The sequence below is a fragment of the Coffea eugenioides genome, chromosome 2 (genome assembly GCF_003713205.1).
Source record: "Coffea eugenioides isolate CCC68of chromosome 2, Ceug_1.0, whole genome shotgun sequence".
Lineage (NCBI taxonomy): Eukaryota > Viridiplantae > Streptophyta > Magnoliopsida > Gentianales > Rubiaceae > Coffea > Coffea eugenioides.
The window spans coordinates 23,523,161-23,539,945 of NC_040036.1; the positions used below are offsets into that span (position 1 = coordinate 23,523,161).

The window sequence follows — 16,785 nt, forward strand, 5'->3', positions numbered from 1 at the left end:
ATCCATATTCTCTTTTTTTGCTTTTAAAAAAAATTGAAATTATATCTAAATCCTTATGTAACTAAGGATATTAAAAAAGAAAAAAAAATTTCATCGAGTTGGGTAAAGAATCAGCATGTTTTTTGTGTTGGCATGGAATATATATACAGTGGATTATTAGGCAAAATTTTTAGAATGACACTGAAGCGTTCTTTGTGATATGACGTACGTAAGATAAAAAAGTGACCGTTGAAAAAAAATTGATTAAAAAACATGCATACTCATGCAAATGAATCATTTTTTTCAAATAATGTGCTAACCAAACAAATCCAAAGGTTCATTCAGAATCTGCTCTAACACTTTCTAAAGTTGTCATCTGTGAAACAACAGGAGCAGATAATAAAGTCCCACATAATTCAACAATCATCAATTAACAAATTTACATCAGTGGCTAGCTTTACTATTTCAATACCTGCTTGAGGAATAAAAAGAAGCTGTTTGTGGCTATTTGCGCCAACGGACTGATTGTTTGCTCTTCCAGTAGATATTGATGTTATTCATGAACCCCTTTCTGGATCTTTACAAGCCAATTTAGCTGACAAAGAAGCTTTGTGCAGATCGGCTATGGCACCTACAGTTTCTAAAAGTTCATTTTTCATGTCCGCAATTTTTGATGCCATGTACTCCTTATATTTTGAAACAGAATCAATCAACAAAAAAAGTTCCCGAGCACATAATTGAACTTCTTCATCAATTTGCAGTGTTGTTTCCTGCAACTTCACCTTAGATGCCTAAAAGGATAAAACGCACGAGAGAAGAATGATATGTGAGATAAAAATACTGTAGCACTTTTTCATGCAATGTATGTGAGATAAAGGAGTGGTTGAAAATGTGTTGATGATGCAAGCAAATAATTCACCATCCAAACAAACCCATATAAGTAGTATATCATCAAAATCATCAAACTAAAGTAAGCTCAGTCAACAAAAAATAGTATCAAATCATGAATGAAACCAAGCTCATTGGAACTCGTGTTGTCTGTCCAACACATTACCTACATATCTCTAATAGTCATTGAAAAAATAGTACACTTGAAGCGAACCATTGAAGGTGTGAAGGGATGATACATACCTTGAGAAACTGTGTCGCTTCTTTTTCAACAATTTCCAGGTTTATGAGTTTCTGCTTCAAGTTCCTCTACCATCTTTGAAGCTTCAGATGCACATCTTGAAGCGTACTCCTGTGTTTCTTTCCTTATTCTATCTATATGAGCTTCAACCTGATAAATTTTAGAAAGATGAAAGACACAAAATCATTATTCTACAAGCAACCAAATAGAATAAGAGTAAATCTTATATACCCTAACAATGTATACATGGTTAAATGAATGCCACATAAGTGAAATTTAGATTTAAAATTCAAATTCAACATATGTGGCATTCATCTAAGCATGACAGTGTATAGGAGACCAATGAGAAGAACAAGAATGAATGAATGAATGTTGAAACCATCCAAAAATTTCCTGACCATGAGTAAGGTAGAAACCTGGAACACACTTGACAGTGATAGAAATGAATTCGTCTCTAAGCACAGAAAGTCTATAATACACCTGCTGAAGTCATACTGCTTTCTGAAAATGCTTAAAACTCCTTTCCCTTCTGACTTTTAGCCTACTTGTGCATTTACAAATTTGCTTGTAGGCAACTGTACCGAGGTTTTTCTCAGTTTCAATATATATTGCAAGTGTTAAACTACTAGGAGTGATGAGATAAAAGAAATAAAAAGCAACCTGAGCTTACTGCCCAAATCTGTCGATTTATACCAAAACTACTAAGAAAGTCTCGTGATAGTAATCCATTACCCCGTGTAAACAAAAAGGTCATAACTCAACCAATACGCTCCGAGGGACATTCCGAAATAATTGGAACTCCTTCTACAAACCATTTTTGGCCTTCTGATTCACTACTTATTTGGCTTTAACAAATATGCATAATAAGGATCATCAACCTACGTGCGAATTATAAGTATTTTTCCTCTTCGATTTATAAGAATAAGACAATAGAGTAGTAGTAATACTTCACTTAACACACAATCTACAGAACTGCTCGTCTTTACCTCTTCTATTTCAGATTGACAAGTTGCAGCTTTATTCCTTTTAGCCTCTATTTTAGCTTCAACCTCAGCTGACTGTTGCTGAAGGCTTATCAACTCTTCTAATTTCTCCATGGAGCCTTTCTTTATGCTCTCCTCAAAAGAGGCAAGTGCAGGCTTGAGGGTTGACTTGTAATCCAACCCCAACAACTTGACAGTTGTGGATCCTTCTGCATTCAGCTGATACTGACATTCAATTCCAAGCTTTAACCTAGCAAGCATACACATACACACCCCACCAAAGAATAACAAAAACATATAAGTTGCTGCAGTAAAATGCTGGGCATAGTCTCATTTCTATTGATTACTTAACTCATGACTTCCATGTGACACCAATACCGGACAATAGCAATATATAAATCAACATCCATGCAGACATAAACTGAAGATTGATTGATACAATCCTGTTTCCATTAGGAAAATAAGAATGAGAATAGACAAAACCTTCGGATAGCTTGATTACACTCAATGATCTGCCCCTCAAGCTCCTGGAGTTTGTGCTCGATTTCGGAATTCAGACGCCAGCGCTTTTCCTCCCATCCATTCCTCAATATCTCAGCGTCTTTGATATCCTTCTCTACAGCCATCAACTCTTTCCTCATCCTCTCCGCATCTGAGGCATTAATCCCCTGCTCCTCAATTTTTCTCTTCAACTCCTCATTTTCCTCTTTAACCCTCTTGGTCTCCAAAACCTTAGCATTCAATTGATCCTCCTTCTCCTTCAAAACATTTTCCACGGTGACCATATGCCGATCCAAATGCTCAATCATGGCATGAAACTTCTTCACGTCCTCCTCCAACATGCTCTTCTCTTTCTCCAAGACCTCCCTCTGACTAGGCCCCGTCTTTAACGACTCCAATTTCTTAGCCGATTCACTCACATTCTCCTCCAAACCTTTCAAATCTTCCACCATTTCCTCCCTCCCACTGGTCAACTTCTTCACATATTCATCATCCAACGCTTCCACAGCCTCATCGTCCCCCTTTATAAACAACAAATAACTGTCGGTTGTATACCGGAGCATATCATTTGACTCGAAATTTGACCGAACACTTATTAGACTATCATCAAGTATATTAATCTGAACAAGCCAGTGAATTACGGCAAGTAAACTAGGCCAAGAGTGAGGCGTGCCGGGAGCACGTAGGGCAGATTTGTTCAGTTTGACAGGGCAATTTAAGGATTTCAAGACAATTTGGAGGTCGTCATCGATTTTCGAGGGGGCGAAGCCCATGCGAGAGAGGAGGAATTTTAGGGTTTCGGTGATGTCTTTAGCAGAGGGGAGAGGTGGCTTGAGGGAAATGGGGAAGGAGTGGGAGGAGAGGTAGTTGTTGATGGAGTCAATAGAAGCTGATTGGTAGGATTTGTTGGTGATAGGGGCGGCGGAGGCGAAGCTGATTGGTAGGATTTGTTGGTGATAGGGGCGGCGGAGGTGCGAGGTTTCATGCCGGCAGAGGAAGAAGGGCGGCTGCTGGCGAAGCTGGCGTCGGAGTCGCGGCCTGTGGAAATGAAGGCCCATGGTTCACCGGGTGTGGGGGCGACGCTGGTGGGTGTGGGTGGCGGAGGTCGTCGGTCGGATGCTAGGGAGTCGGCGGCTCGGCGGCGAGTGGAGTTTCTCATCGTCGGAGATCAGTTGCGTGAAGCGTCAGTGGTCGATTGACTTCCCGCCTGATTGTTTTTGGTAAGTTTGGGTGGGAGGGTGCTTCGAGTTTCAAATTTCGAGAAAGTTGTCAATGGTCTAGACTTGGGCTTGGGCTTGCGGTAAGAGATTCATGCATAGACCTATATATGAATGATTGGTAAAAACATTTCTGAAATCCATTCCACCTGTAAGCAAGCTGGATGGACTGGATGGCTTGGGAGGAAGCCTAAGAGAGATAGGCCTCCCACTTACTCAATTCAAAATAAAATGGAGATATTAAGGCTTTGTTTAAATATGAAATTTTTTAAAATAATATTTGTTTGCATCATAAATTTATTTTTTAAATTTATTTTTTTATATTTTTAATCATTTTTTTATTTCATATACATCAGATTATAATAATTATTTTAAATAATATTTCAGCTAATACTCTATCCAAACAAACCGTAAAATTTTCTAAGAATTCCTTCTTTTTTTGAGGGAGTAACAGAAGATTATTCTCTTTTATTGTACTGCCTTTTTTTGGAAGGCAACATAAGAAGGGTTGTGCTCTACTAAAATAAACATATGAAAATAAAATGGACATATGAAAATTTTTTGAGAATTCCTTCTAGCCAACATATAAACATATTTAAATAAAATAATAGATTTTTGTGTAATAGTTTCTACTTGAGGGTTTATAGATACTCATAATTGTTGTTATAATTGAAATTGAGAGGAATTTTTAACTCAATATTGATGTATCATTTTGTATTTTTTATTTATGTCATTAGGAGAAGAAAATATCAAATTTTGATATTCAAATCACTCATGAATTCGCAATCAGCAGTCAATAGTCAATGGTTCAAATTTGTCATAAAATTTACTTTTGTGAATGAAAATCCATATTTGATTTTTAATAGAAAGCGAAAGAAGTTGGCCATCATTTAAGGATGAGGATTGGGAGAAAGTTGGGTGAAGTAGCAAAGAGAGATGGATTGTAAGTAAAAACTGTTCTATTTAAAACTTTTCCCTCACAATAAAAAAAGGATTTTAGTTGATTTTTTAAAGTTTTTTAAGGATATTAGTAGATGATTAACGATAACCCTTTATTAGAATTATTACAGATGATTAACGATCAAGATTGGCCTAACACTTTAGATTAAAAAAATTTGTCATTTATTCTCCCTTTTCCTCTTTTTGACGTAGAAAAAGAAAAAGTGCCATCCTAATTTACTCATGTGCAAAACTCTCACAATAAAATACCCCAAATAGTAGTGAAAATTTAGAAACTTTTTAGAGTGTGTATGGATGATAATAATAAGTTTCGGTTGAAAATTTTTGAAACATTCTCCCAACACATTTTTTATTATTTGTTTACTTCAATCACATTACTAGAATTATTTCTATTAAACTTCAAAAATTTGCAATCCATTACATACAAATTTTTGATGATTTTGTAGAGGCACCAAATCCAAGGTCAAAGTCTAATTTGGGGTTGGCATTTGTTTTTTTTTTTAAATCTTTTTTATATATAACCCAATTTCTGTAAATCGAGAAATTGTGAAAAATAGGCTTGGCCCAAAAGTGAAAAGGCAGGGAAAAATCCCTCTTCCCTCCAAATACTCCCAAACCCCTGCAGAACACAAAATCCCTCTCCCACTTCAAAGCCACCCCTCCCAAAATAAAAATAAAAAACTCTTCCCACATCCAAAGAACCTACCCCGCCACCGTCCTTCTTCTTCTTCCCGCGAGAAATTTCCCTACCGTCAAAAAAGGAGAGAAATCTCTTCTCTGCTCAAGTTTACTGTACTGTTGTGAAATAAGCAGATAATAATGGGGAAAGATGAGGATGAGATGAGAGGGGAAATTGAGGAGCGGCTAATCAACGAGGAGTATAAAATCTGGAAGAAGAACACTCCTTTTCTTTACGATTTGGTCATTACTCATGCCCTCGAGTGGCCGTCTCTCACCGTCGAATGGCTTCCCGACCGGGATGAGCCCCCCGGAAAAGACTACTCCGTTCAGAAGATGATTTTGGGGACCCACACTTCTGAGAACGAGCCTAATTATCTCATGCTTGCTCAGGTTCAACTCCCCCTCGAAGATGCCGAGAACGACGCCCGCCATTATGACGACGATCGGTCCGATTTCGGCGGTTTTGGCTGTGCCAACGGAAAGGTTTCGGTTTTTGGAGTTTTTTTTTTTCCATGGTTAATTGTTTCTGTGTGCCGATTTTTATCTAGTCTTTTGGGTACCAAATGCACAACTACTAGACTACTAGTGAGGATCTTTTATTTTAAGTGTTCTTTTTTTTTTTTAACCTTTTGAAATGGAATAAAAGGAGAAAAAAGCAATCATAGGCCTATAGCTGCTTACATGCTTTACTGGGGAAAAAAGTTAAAGAAAAATAGAAAGAATTGGTCTCAGCTTGGAATGATTGGTTAAAGATAGAACTAGTTTGATGTTACGTAGTTTTACTATTTGGTTTTGGGAGTTTAAGCGTTAGAGGCCAGAGAATTATCCAAAATCATGCGAATACGTCATAAGAGGAAGAAATTGTGCACGTTGTTGATGAAAGATCTAATTTTATTAGGTATTAGAGCTTCTTGTTTCGCTTTCTATTCTCAGCAAATAGAGGCCATATTTAAACCTCATGAAATGATCTACAAGCGTTCATATAACAAATAGCAGCAAGATACAACTTAGCTCGTATTCATACTGCTGTATAATTTGGATATGTTTATATGCTTGACTTTGGGTATTTTGCTAGCTTAATTAGGCAAAGCAAATTTGCAGCACTAACATTAACAACTAATGTCTTTTTGCGACATTTGTTCATAAAAGGGGACTTGGTTATAGAAATGTTTCCTTTTTGGCAGGAAGAATTTGCAACCGGTCGTGTATATAGAAACTTGTCAAATTTGCATAGGTAATATGTCCACAACTAAAATAACATTTACTGGGATCATTTATTGGGACAGTTCGTGTTAGACTTTCTTTCTGTTACTTGATCTATCAACTCCAGCTAGTTTTTTTGTTTCTTTTTCTTTTTGTGGATGTATGTCGAAAGGCTGTCTCATTCAAGAGACAACATTTCATTAGTCAGTGTTGTTGAGGCTGATTTTGAGGCCCCTGCTAGATAATCCTCTACATGTTTCTTGCAGGTACAAATAATCCAGCAAATAAATCATGATGGTGAAGTTAACCGTGCTCGTTATATGCCCCAGAATCCGTTTATTATTGCAACTAAAACAGTTAGTGCAGAAGTTTATGTCTTTGATTATAGCAAGCATCCATCCAAGCCTCCTCTAGATGGTGCATGCAATCCTGATTTGAGGCTGAGAGGCCATAGCACTGAAGGCTATGGTTTATCCTGGAGTCAGTTCAAGCAGGGTCATTTATTGAGTGGTTCTGATGATGCCCAAATATGCTTGTGGGACATCAATGCTACTCCAAAGAATAAGGCTTTGGATGCCATGCAGATATTCAAGGTGTGTAACATTTAGCATTGGACATGTTATTATACTAAAAGACATACACCAGCAATTATCAGCTCCTAAAACTTTATCTGGCTACTTAATTTTTTTTTTTTGTTAGCTGCAGAGAGGTGGGATTTAAGAAGCAGGGAGGGGGGGAGGGAGGGGGATTAGAACCACAGACTCTAAGTCCTGCAGTCTCAATCTTAGCCACGAGACCAAGGCCTCCTCAACATCTGGCTACTTTACTTGTTAAAACTAAAATGAAAATATGGGGCAACCGTGTGGCTCATTCTGAGGGAGACTGAAAAAGTAATCAAAGAATATCCAATAATTAAGCTGAAACTGCCACTGAAAGTGGACTCTCAGTCAAGAAGAATGCGTTCTCCTGATTAATACTGGGTTGCTAAGATGAACTTGATTCAAGTTATGTTGATAGTAATGTTGTTTTGTTATTATTTACATGCTGATTAATAGCAAACCTGAAACTTTGTCCTTCCAAGCTCAGGCTATTATGTTGTAGTTGTATGTTGAGATATGTGGCTTACAGACAATGAATGCATGTATGCTACAAACAGATCCATGAGGGCGTTGTAGAAGATGTGGCATGGCATCTGAGGCATGAGTACTTGTTTGGTTCAGTTGGGGACGATCAATATCTTCACATATGGGATCTACGCTCTACAGCATCTACTAAGCCTATTCAGTCTGTAGTTGCTCACCAAAGTGAGGTGCGTATTGTCTTAAATTAAAAGTTCTCCATATTTCCATATGGATTTTTATTAATGTTTAGTGTGAAAACAATTAATGGAATTTTTTTGATAAAGAATTTTCTAGTCTATTAGTAGATCTTATCCTCTTCCCTAAGGGTTATTTCCCTAAACTTGTTTGAAGAATTGGTGAATATCCAAATAAGCTGGCAATCACTTGACAAATCTTGCGGGAATACTATGGATGACTGATTCGTGGTGTAGATTCATTATTATAGGCAAAGCGAGGAAAACAAGAAAATAACAATCCAATGGTCTAAAGAGGATTTTATTTCCATATGAAGAAACAAGTTACGAAGTCATTATTTAAGGAAAAAAAGGGTTACCAAGTCCTTAAGTGTGCAGTCTGTTAAGTTTCGTTATGGGTTTTCTATTGCTTGGCTTTAACTTCAAATACTCTGTTGTACTGCATCATTTGAAGATTGTGAATTAGGACATGGGGCAGAGTACTACAATTGAGAAATTGGTCAATCATGAGGTATCATGTTTTGCGAAATCATTAATTGTATGTGTCAGAATCAATTGCTTCTTGTGTACAGACATGATCAATACAACTATACCCTTTCAATTTTGACATCTTTAGTTTTTGAGCGGCATAAAATTGTGTGTTACTAGAACTTAACACAAGACTTGTCTGATCTGAACTCTTTGTAGGTTAACTGCTTGGCGTTCAATCCCTTTAATGAATGGGTTGTGGCAACTGGATCTACGGACAAGACTGTCAAGTTATTTGATTTGCGCAAGATTACTACTGCTCTTCACACCTTTGATTGTCACAAGTACGAGTCTTTGCTGCTCTTCTGTTACAGTCATTATTGATAATCTTTTAAGTCATTTTGGCGGCTTATTTTTCATTTTTTAATCATTGATCAACGTTTGAATGCTTGTCCAATAGGGAGGAGGTTTTCCAAGTGGGTTGGAACCCAAAGAATGAGACCATCCTAGCTTCTTGTTGTCTTGGTAGGAGACTCATGGTCTGGGATCTTAGCAGGTACATCTCTTCATGGTTTTATCTAGGTTGAAGCACGTACTTTGCTTCGTCACATGTTGATTCTTAAGGTTAATATAACAAGATCTTCCAATGGCACCTTTTTGTGCTTGTTAAATGTCAACGGTCGATGGTGGCATTCATTATCTTGCTGCAACAAATGCTTATGAGATTATCCTTCTGTCTAATGTGCTGCAAGAAGACAAGCCACATGGTTTAGAAATTTATAATGTTATTCGGGAACTTTGTCTTGCTAATTTCTTTTACGTTTTGCATGCTGTTGTTCAGTAAAAGCCTTTGCTAATTATGAAGTTGGTTGCTGTCTGTCTGTGCTTTCAAAGTGGGTGAGGCAATCTGTGGGTTTCTATATCCAATGCTTTTAAGCGGTAGCGGGGAACTATTTCATGATTGGGTTCATTGAATCTGTTTGGGCACAAATTTTGTTGAATGAACTTCAGATGGTTTACAATAACGCCCTAACAAATTTTGTTGATAATTGGTATGTCTTTCTAGAATTGACGAAGAACAAACACCAGAGGATGCAGAAGATGGGCCGCCAGAGTTGCTTTTTATTCATGGCGGTCATACAAGTAAAATTTCAGACTTCTCATGGAACCCATGTGAAGACTGGGTTGTTGCTAGTGTAGCAGAGGACAACATACTTCAGATATGGCAGATGGCAGAGAACATTTACCACGATGAAGATGATCTACCTGGAGATGACCCAACAAAGGCCCCTTAGTTTAGGCTTACCATCTAATTGCAGCCCAATGGGCGGAATGTATGATCATTTACGTGGATAGACAACTAGAGTTGCACATTTTTCTTTTGTACCATCGTAGCTTTGTTACTGATAAATGAGTGATTCTATTGTTCTGATCTGCTGGAAATTGAACTGCGTAATTACCACTTTTGCTGTATACGGTTAATTGCCCCTTGCGACCGCATGGTTGTATTCCCTTCTTTAGTCGGCCTACACGTCAGGGGGTGGCGGTAAAATATGAGATACTTATTTTAAGCTGCCAAATTTTGGGTCATAAATTTCTGATCTATGCTAGAGCTGAAGGCAAATTATTTTTGAGGGTCATTTGAATCTTCGTAATTATGGTTGTGGGGCTAATTGGATCTTAACGTAAAGCATTTTGCCTTCCACACAGGAGTTCATATCTTCTATGGTTGAGGAAGTGGATGGCATTTAGGCGTTTGTTATTTCTTCGGAAACGACCCATTTTGGATATGGAATAAGAATCCTTATTCTTTGAAGGATAAGAATCCTAGCTTTGAGGCCATAACATTTTGCATGCAATTTTCCCTTTTCCGCATTGATTTCTAGCACCTATTAGCTGGAGAATGGAAGCAATTTGTTGCTATTCGATTCAGAGTGATGTTCTTTCAACCTCCCATTTCGGAGGAGGATTAGGTTGGTTGATACGAGGAAAAGAGTGCAAGTGAGGAGGGGTCTAAAATCTACTTACACTACTATAATCCAAAGCAGTGCTTTACAGATCAACGGGCAGCTAAAGGCAGCTAGTTTAGCTGTAATTCTGATAATGTCACGTGAAATATCAAATATGTCCGGGGAAGAGGAAGGCCCCAACCATGCCTCCTTTATGTTCTTCATAGGTAGAACAAAACCTAGCCTAGTTATGCGTTTTTTATGTTTTGGATCTTTTTGGCATATTCTCCCCTTAGAAGAAAGAGAGAGAGAGAGAGAATTATTGTTGTTGTCGGAGCGTGAATGTTGTAATCCTGAACTGATCGTTCTTTTGCCACAAGTCCGGTATATCAACTGAGTTAACGCCATCTCATAGATTTTTACCTTTCTACTTGACCAATTACACATTCTTGCGTGAAAACTCAAAAATGATGTACAGTATTATTATGACTGAAAACATACGCATTATTAATTTTGCTGCATCATGAATGTCAAAGACTGAAACTTTCAGAGGAAGAAAGAGCCTCAGATTTTATATATATATTATATATATATATATATATGTATGTGTGTGTGTGTGTGGAATCATATATATATATATATATATAAGGAAAAGCTAGAACATCTCTTTTTCCAGGGCTTCACGTTAGACATTCATCAAGGAGGAACTCTGTAGTTGATTCGAGCCTTGGGCACAACGACAGCATACATATAGATCTGATTACCATATGTATATAGTACATAAAAAAAAAAAAAGGAAACAAGAAAGTGGAAAGATGTTTGCATTTGCCGATGAAAAAAAGTGTTGTTTGAAGCAAAAGCTTGAATAGCTAGTAGCAGTACACGCCCCCAGTGGGTAGCTCGGCTCTTTGGAACGAGCTCTGTCCAGCCTGGAGGGATTAGTCCGGATGACTCCGGTATACCCCCTCGGACCGTTAAAAAAAATATAAAATGTAGTAGTAGCAGACTAGCAGTAGCATGGAAGTTGTGGAAAGATGTTCGAAGAAAGTACTGTTTTCATGCTTTGAAATTTGAATAGCTAGTAGTAGTAGCAGTAGAATGGAAGTTGGATTTAGCAAGGACAGCGGCACATAACCACTGGGCCAATGGCGCAGTGGCCATCAGGGGGATTTAAGTCTCTCTTTGGGTTGTAGGTGAGGGTTTGAACTTCACCTGCAGCAAAAAAAAATCTAAAAATTGTGCTATAACACTCTCTTGATCTAGTTGGGTCGTATATCCACTAGCCTTTAATATATACTTATTAGAGAGAGTTTAGAGTTTAGACAATTCACAAATCCAACCAAAATTCCAAAACTCGAGACAGAGAGAGAGAGACGGGTTCCATCAACCTTCTTTGATGAACTAACCACGAAATTACTTCACCAAACTATTTGGAGCTTTTCTAGTTGCAAATGTCGTCAGCATGTGCCGGATCTTTCTACCGAAAGCTAGCTGGAGATTGTCAGTATAACCCAAAATCAATTTTGAAGATGAAAAAATTGTAGCTGGGTAGAATCTTCAATACATAGCTATATAGTCGCTGTCTAACAATGGTATGCACTGTTGTACTGAGAAGGACAGAGGAGAAGAAAAACATGACAACATCAAAGAGCAATCGAGAGAGCTTTTCAAGAAGTTACACGAATTTGCCAATGGTGGGGAAACATGTATCCAGCAAAATGGACGGAGGAATTTACCGGAGCGTGTCCATCATGCTAGTTTTTTTTAGCTAATCGATTCAAGTTTTTAAAAACAAATAAATAAAACATTACTGGGATTTTTTAAAAAAAATAAAAAATTTCTGCGACACTTTTCTTTTTCTTTCCGGTGTAAAGTACTTATATAGAAACTAAAGTGATAAAAAAATGATGAGAAAACATATTGAGATAATCTCAAAATTAGATTATTCCGCATAAATTTTATCCAGACGTGTAATAATAAGTTTCGATATACTGTACACACCAAGCTACATCTGTAGCTCATATTATTGACTTGAACACGAACCTCAAAAAATGGAAAAAGAACTCGCCCCTCTAAAAGTCCTTCTAGATTCCACGAACCTCCTCTGAAATTTCTGACTATTTCACCGGCGTTCCTCTAAATTTAAAAAATTATACTAACTTTTCTTGAGATTTATTATCTTATAACATTTAGGTCCAACAAACAATTAAAAGGTGATATTAGGAGAGAAAAGATAATATAATTCCTCCATTAACTCTCATCTACTAAACTGTTTAATTAAACTAATACCCACCACGCATTAAAGAAAATATTAGAATTTACTATTTATCATCACAGATTAAATCACATATGGTATCAAAATTAATACGCCATTCCGTATATTTCACTTAATATAAGATCAAAATTACTCTTTTCAGTTACGAATTCATTATCAAGTATGATCAACAACAAATAATCAAAATAATCTATAACCAAACTATTACAAAAGAGCAAACTTTAATACCATAAACATCTTAGCAATTAATTTTAATATATTGATAAGAATATTTATGATATTAAAGTTTGTTCTCTATAATATTTTGATTGCAAATTTTTTGATTATTTGTTATTAATCACATTAGACAATGGGTATGTAACTGAAAAGAATAATTTAGATCTTGTATTAAGTGAAAAATATAAAATGGTATACTATTTTTTGATGCTATATATGATTTAATCTCTAATAATAAATAGCAAATTTTAGTATTTTTCTTTAATGTATGGGTTGGTATTAAATTAATTAAATAATGCAGTAGATAAGAGGCAATGACGAATCATGTTATTTTCGCTCTTTTAATATCATTTTTTAATTATTGATTGGACCTAGATGTTATAAGATAATTAACCTCAATGAAGGTTGGTGTAATTTTTAAAATCTCGAGGGAGGCCAATGAAATAATCAAAAAACTCAAGAGAGGTTTCTGAAATTATTCCTAAGTGGAACCCTCGTATATTTACATGAAACATTTTTAATAGGTGCAGAAAATAATTGCTAGACTTAGCATTTGCTCCAGACCAACATAAAAATTCTCCAAAATGGCTGCCTAAATCAAAGAAATAAAACCAAGCTCGAAGCATTTTACTTTCCAATTCTACGATTTTTTGGTCCCATAAACGTACTCATGAGTGTTTGGATAGAATATTATTTCAAATATTATTTGGAATAATCACTGTAGCACTTTTTATGATATGATGTATGTGAGATAAAAAGATGGTTGGAAATATAAAAAGATAGGTTGAAAAATGTGTTTGTGATGCAAGCGAAATATTATTTGAAATAATATATATCCCAACAAAGCCAATACTATGTCGCCATGATTTTGAATCTGTACGAGAAAGAGACAAAGTACTGTATAAAGGTCCATGGGTTACAGATGAATAATAAAATAGGAGTAGGTGTAGAATAAAAATAGGGCATAGTCTGAATCATGTGCTCAAAAAAAAAAAAAGTAAATGTACTCTTTTATGTCGCCACGCCTCTTTAGAGAACTGGTTCCGCTTTTCAGTAGCTTTTCTATCAAGGGAGAAGAAAGGACTACGAAAAGTTGGAGGAATTATCACGGGATTGCCATGAAATTGAACCATCCAAGACAACTACCTACTTGGCTCTGAAAATTATAGTAATAATTAGTCATCGACAATAAATGTATTTAGGTATTTTCACTGCAGTATCTACTTTTATTTGGTTAAATACATGCACTATGTGAAAAGAAAAAATAGTCTTCTGAGTACAGAAGAATCTAAAAAATAACTCCAAAGATTGGATTATAAGATTAAACTCCAAAGATTCCTTTACAAATGTTTTGCTAATGTTGTAATGATGTGGTAATTTAGAGGTCGTTTGCATGTGTACACGTTGAACACAGATGGTATCATTTTTATAAGCATTGCATCTTACCTGCGACCCTTTTGATGTCTCGACAAATTTGTCATCATGTGGTTATTTTGAAATTATCCGTAGATGTTGAATTCGAACAACATTTAACATCTCTAACTCGCTAACTTTGTTTGAATTGTAATTTTTATTTTTTCAAAAAAAAATTTAACACCTTCAATAAAGATATTTCTGACTCATCATTTTACTTTATATATATCAAATTATTATCACATATTTTTTGATAAAAATTTTAAAAAATAGTAATCCAAACTTGCTGTGAAGGACTTTATATCATTACCAAGACAAAGGCCAATACAGGAATTTTTTTTTTTAAAAAAAAAAATCAAGTCGCGAATATAATACGACTAGTCTGATTTTTTTTAAAAAAAATTTGCTGCTAAGTTTACATTACGTGTTACTTACTTTTGGAACGAAAAAAAAAAAAGGGAAAAAAGACCATGCTGTTAATATTGTCAAGGTCACGCCTCCCCATGTTGATAAAAACCGCTACCAGTATAGCTCACGTCACCTCACTCCCAAATTCGCCCACCTCCCCACTACGCTTCGCGTGTATTCACTTTCACATCGCCAACTCCCTCTTCCAGACAAGGTCGACGGCTGTGTTTGGATAAGAAGTGTTTTTTTCTTTTTTAGAATGCTCTTTTTATTCATCATAAACGCTTTTTAATTATCTTTTTATACTTTTAATAGTGATATTTTTATCTCATATAAGTTATATTATACAAAAAATTTCTGCATCATTTTAAAAAACAAATCAAAGTATCTTTGACACTAACCGATTAATTGAATTTTAAAACAAGTTCAACTATAAAAATGTGTTTGGAATTTCATTTATCATCGAATTGTAGCCAATTCAAATCAAAACCTATCATTGCTTTAATTTTTTTAATATGGACTTGAGATTTGAGCTCAATTATCTAAGTTTGAAAATTACTAAAAATCATTTGTACTTCTACGACTAATATTTACTAATTTATTCATTATAGACACGATTTTTCGTGAAAAAGTATTTACAATTTCTAATAAAATTTAAACTAACATTTAATACAATTCTCCTATTATCAAAATAACCTCACATATCAAACGCACAAATCTCACTCTCCCATTAAAAACTCGGCCTCGAGTATTAGAGCAAAATTATCTGAATGACTGCTAAACTTTTGCAATCGTCGAGTTTTGGCCACTGAACTAGTAAATGTCTGATTTTGGTCACTAAAATGTATACAAGTTAAGACTCGAGGCCATTCTGTTAAATTTAATCGTTAAGTTTGCCAATCTGATTGTCCGCACTATTTCCAAGACAAAATAAATGGGCAAATTAGGAAGTTCAACATGTATCTTTTTCATCCGATTGTATAAACCTAAAGAAGACAAAGGAGTACCTGAGATCAGCTACTGCTACAACAAGAGAGAAGGAAATGAAAGAAGCCCAGCTTGGGTTAGAGGAAGTAGGAGCAATCTCAACACCACCAAAATGATATAGCTCTACTTCCACACAAATCTGATCACTTTTCCAATTAACACAATACAATAAATTCGATCGACCGTTCACAACATATTAACAGAGCATGATAGGGAATGAAGGGAAAGGCTTTGGGTGGGTTTGCATCTAGGTGATCTTCTTATCACTTTCTAATTAATACTACTTTGGATTCCACCATTCGCAACATGAACTTCCCAAGATGATGCCAACAAGCATGCTCCTAAAAAGTTTCACTTTCACTTGAAATGAGTCCAAAGCATAAAGCAGGGCGCTTCAAGAAAAGAGGCCGGGTCGGTTTTTCCTCGCTTCTAGGTTGCTCTTGCTTCTTATCGTCTTTTGCAGACTCATAATTTGTTTTTTCTTTTTACTAGACAAATCTCATATAGTTAAAATAAGACCTTTCAACTGGCTTTTTTGTTCCCATGATTCTCTTCCATAGGCCGCCGGTTGATACGTTTCGAAATGTTGCCAAAATTGAACGTATAGGCAAAATACACTTAAGTACTGTTTCTGTCTGTACTCTGGCTGACTCAAAATGTATGGGATGCCTTTTGCAGATAAGAACATAAAATTTGATAAACGAGCAGCTCAAGCCTCAAAGGATGTCATGACTCTCAATCCCTTCATTCACTTCGTTGTTTCGTTTTTCTTCATTTCTCAAATGTTTGATGTTTGGGTTTAAGCAGAAATAAAAGGAAGATGAAGAACCAAATCCATGGCAGAGGAAGAAGTGGTACAAGTGCTCTCTTCAACTTCCTAAATTGCCTTTTTCTTTTGTTTTGGAAATCGCGCGGGCAGTTAGATCGGCAATCTTAACGACTAAATTTAACAGAATGACATCGAGTTTTAACTTTATACATTTTAGAGATTAAATTAGACTTTTAATAGTTCAGCGGCCAAAACTCGACGATAGCAAAAGTTTAGTGGCCATCCAAATAATTTGTTCCAAATATTATTACAACTAAAATTTCAATATCATA

General features: G+C 35.9%; 2 protein-coding genes across 2 annotated transcripts; one reads left to right on the forward strand and one right to left on the reverse strand.

Annotated features, from left to right (window-relative positions):
* Positions 1-307: 307 nt before the first annotated feature.
* On the reverse strand, positions 308-3,814 carry LOC113762322 (kinetochore protein NDC80 homolog). Its single transcript, XM_027305715.1, is given in 6 exon segments — positions 308-770; positions 1,111-1,149; positions 1,151-1,258; positions 2,095-2,341; positions 2,575-3,475; positions 3,520-3,814. Coding segments are annotated over 6 exon segments (1,761 nt in total). The 5' UTR covers positions 3,752-3,814; the 3' UTR covers positions 308-536.
* Positions 3,815-5,387: 1,573 nt separating this feature from the next.
* LOC113762762 (WD-40 repeat-containing protein MSI1) lies at positions 5,388-9,898 on the forward strand. The gene is made up of 6 exons (XM_027306346.1): positions 5,388-5,933; positions 6,920-7,246; positions 7,810-7,962; positions 8,656-8,780; positions 8,897-8,992; positions 9,503-9,898. The coding sequence occupies exons 1-6, from the start codon at positions 5,589-5,591 to the stop codon at positions 9,729-9,731; spliced, it is 1,275 nt and encodes a 424-aa protein (XP_027162147.1). The 5' UTR covers positions 5,388-5,588; the 3' UTR covers positions 9,732-9,898.
* The last annotated feature ends 6,887 nt before the right edge of the window (positions 9,899-16,785 follow it).

Bases quoted from the DNA above. Each gene is read 5' to 3' on its own strand.
- LOC113762762 (XM_027306346.1), top strand. From the start codon at position 5,589: ATGGGGAAAGATGAGGATGAGATGAGAGGGGAAATTGAGGAGCGGCTA. The intron at 5,934-6,919 runs GTTTCGGTTTTT...TGTTTCTTGCAG, and splicing joins TTGGCTGTGCCAACGGAAAG to GTACAAATAATCCAGCAAAT. The intron at 8,781-8,896 runs GTACGAGTCTTT...CTTGTCCAATAG, and splicing joins CACACCTTTGATTGTCACAA to GGAGGAGGTTTTCCAAGTGG.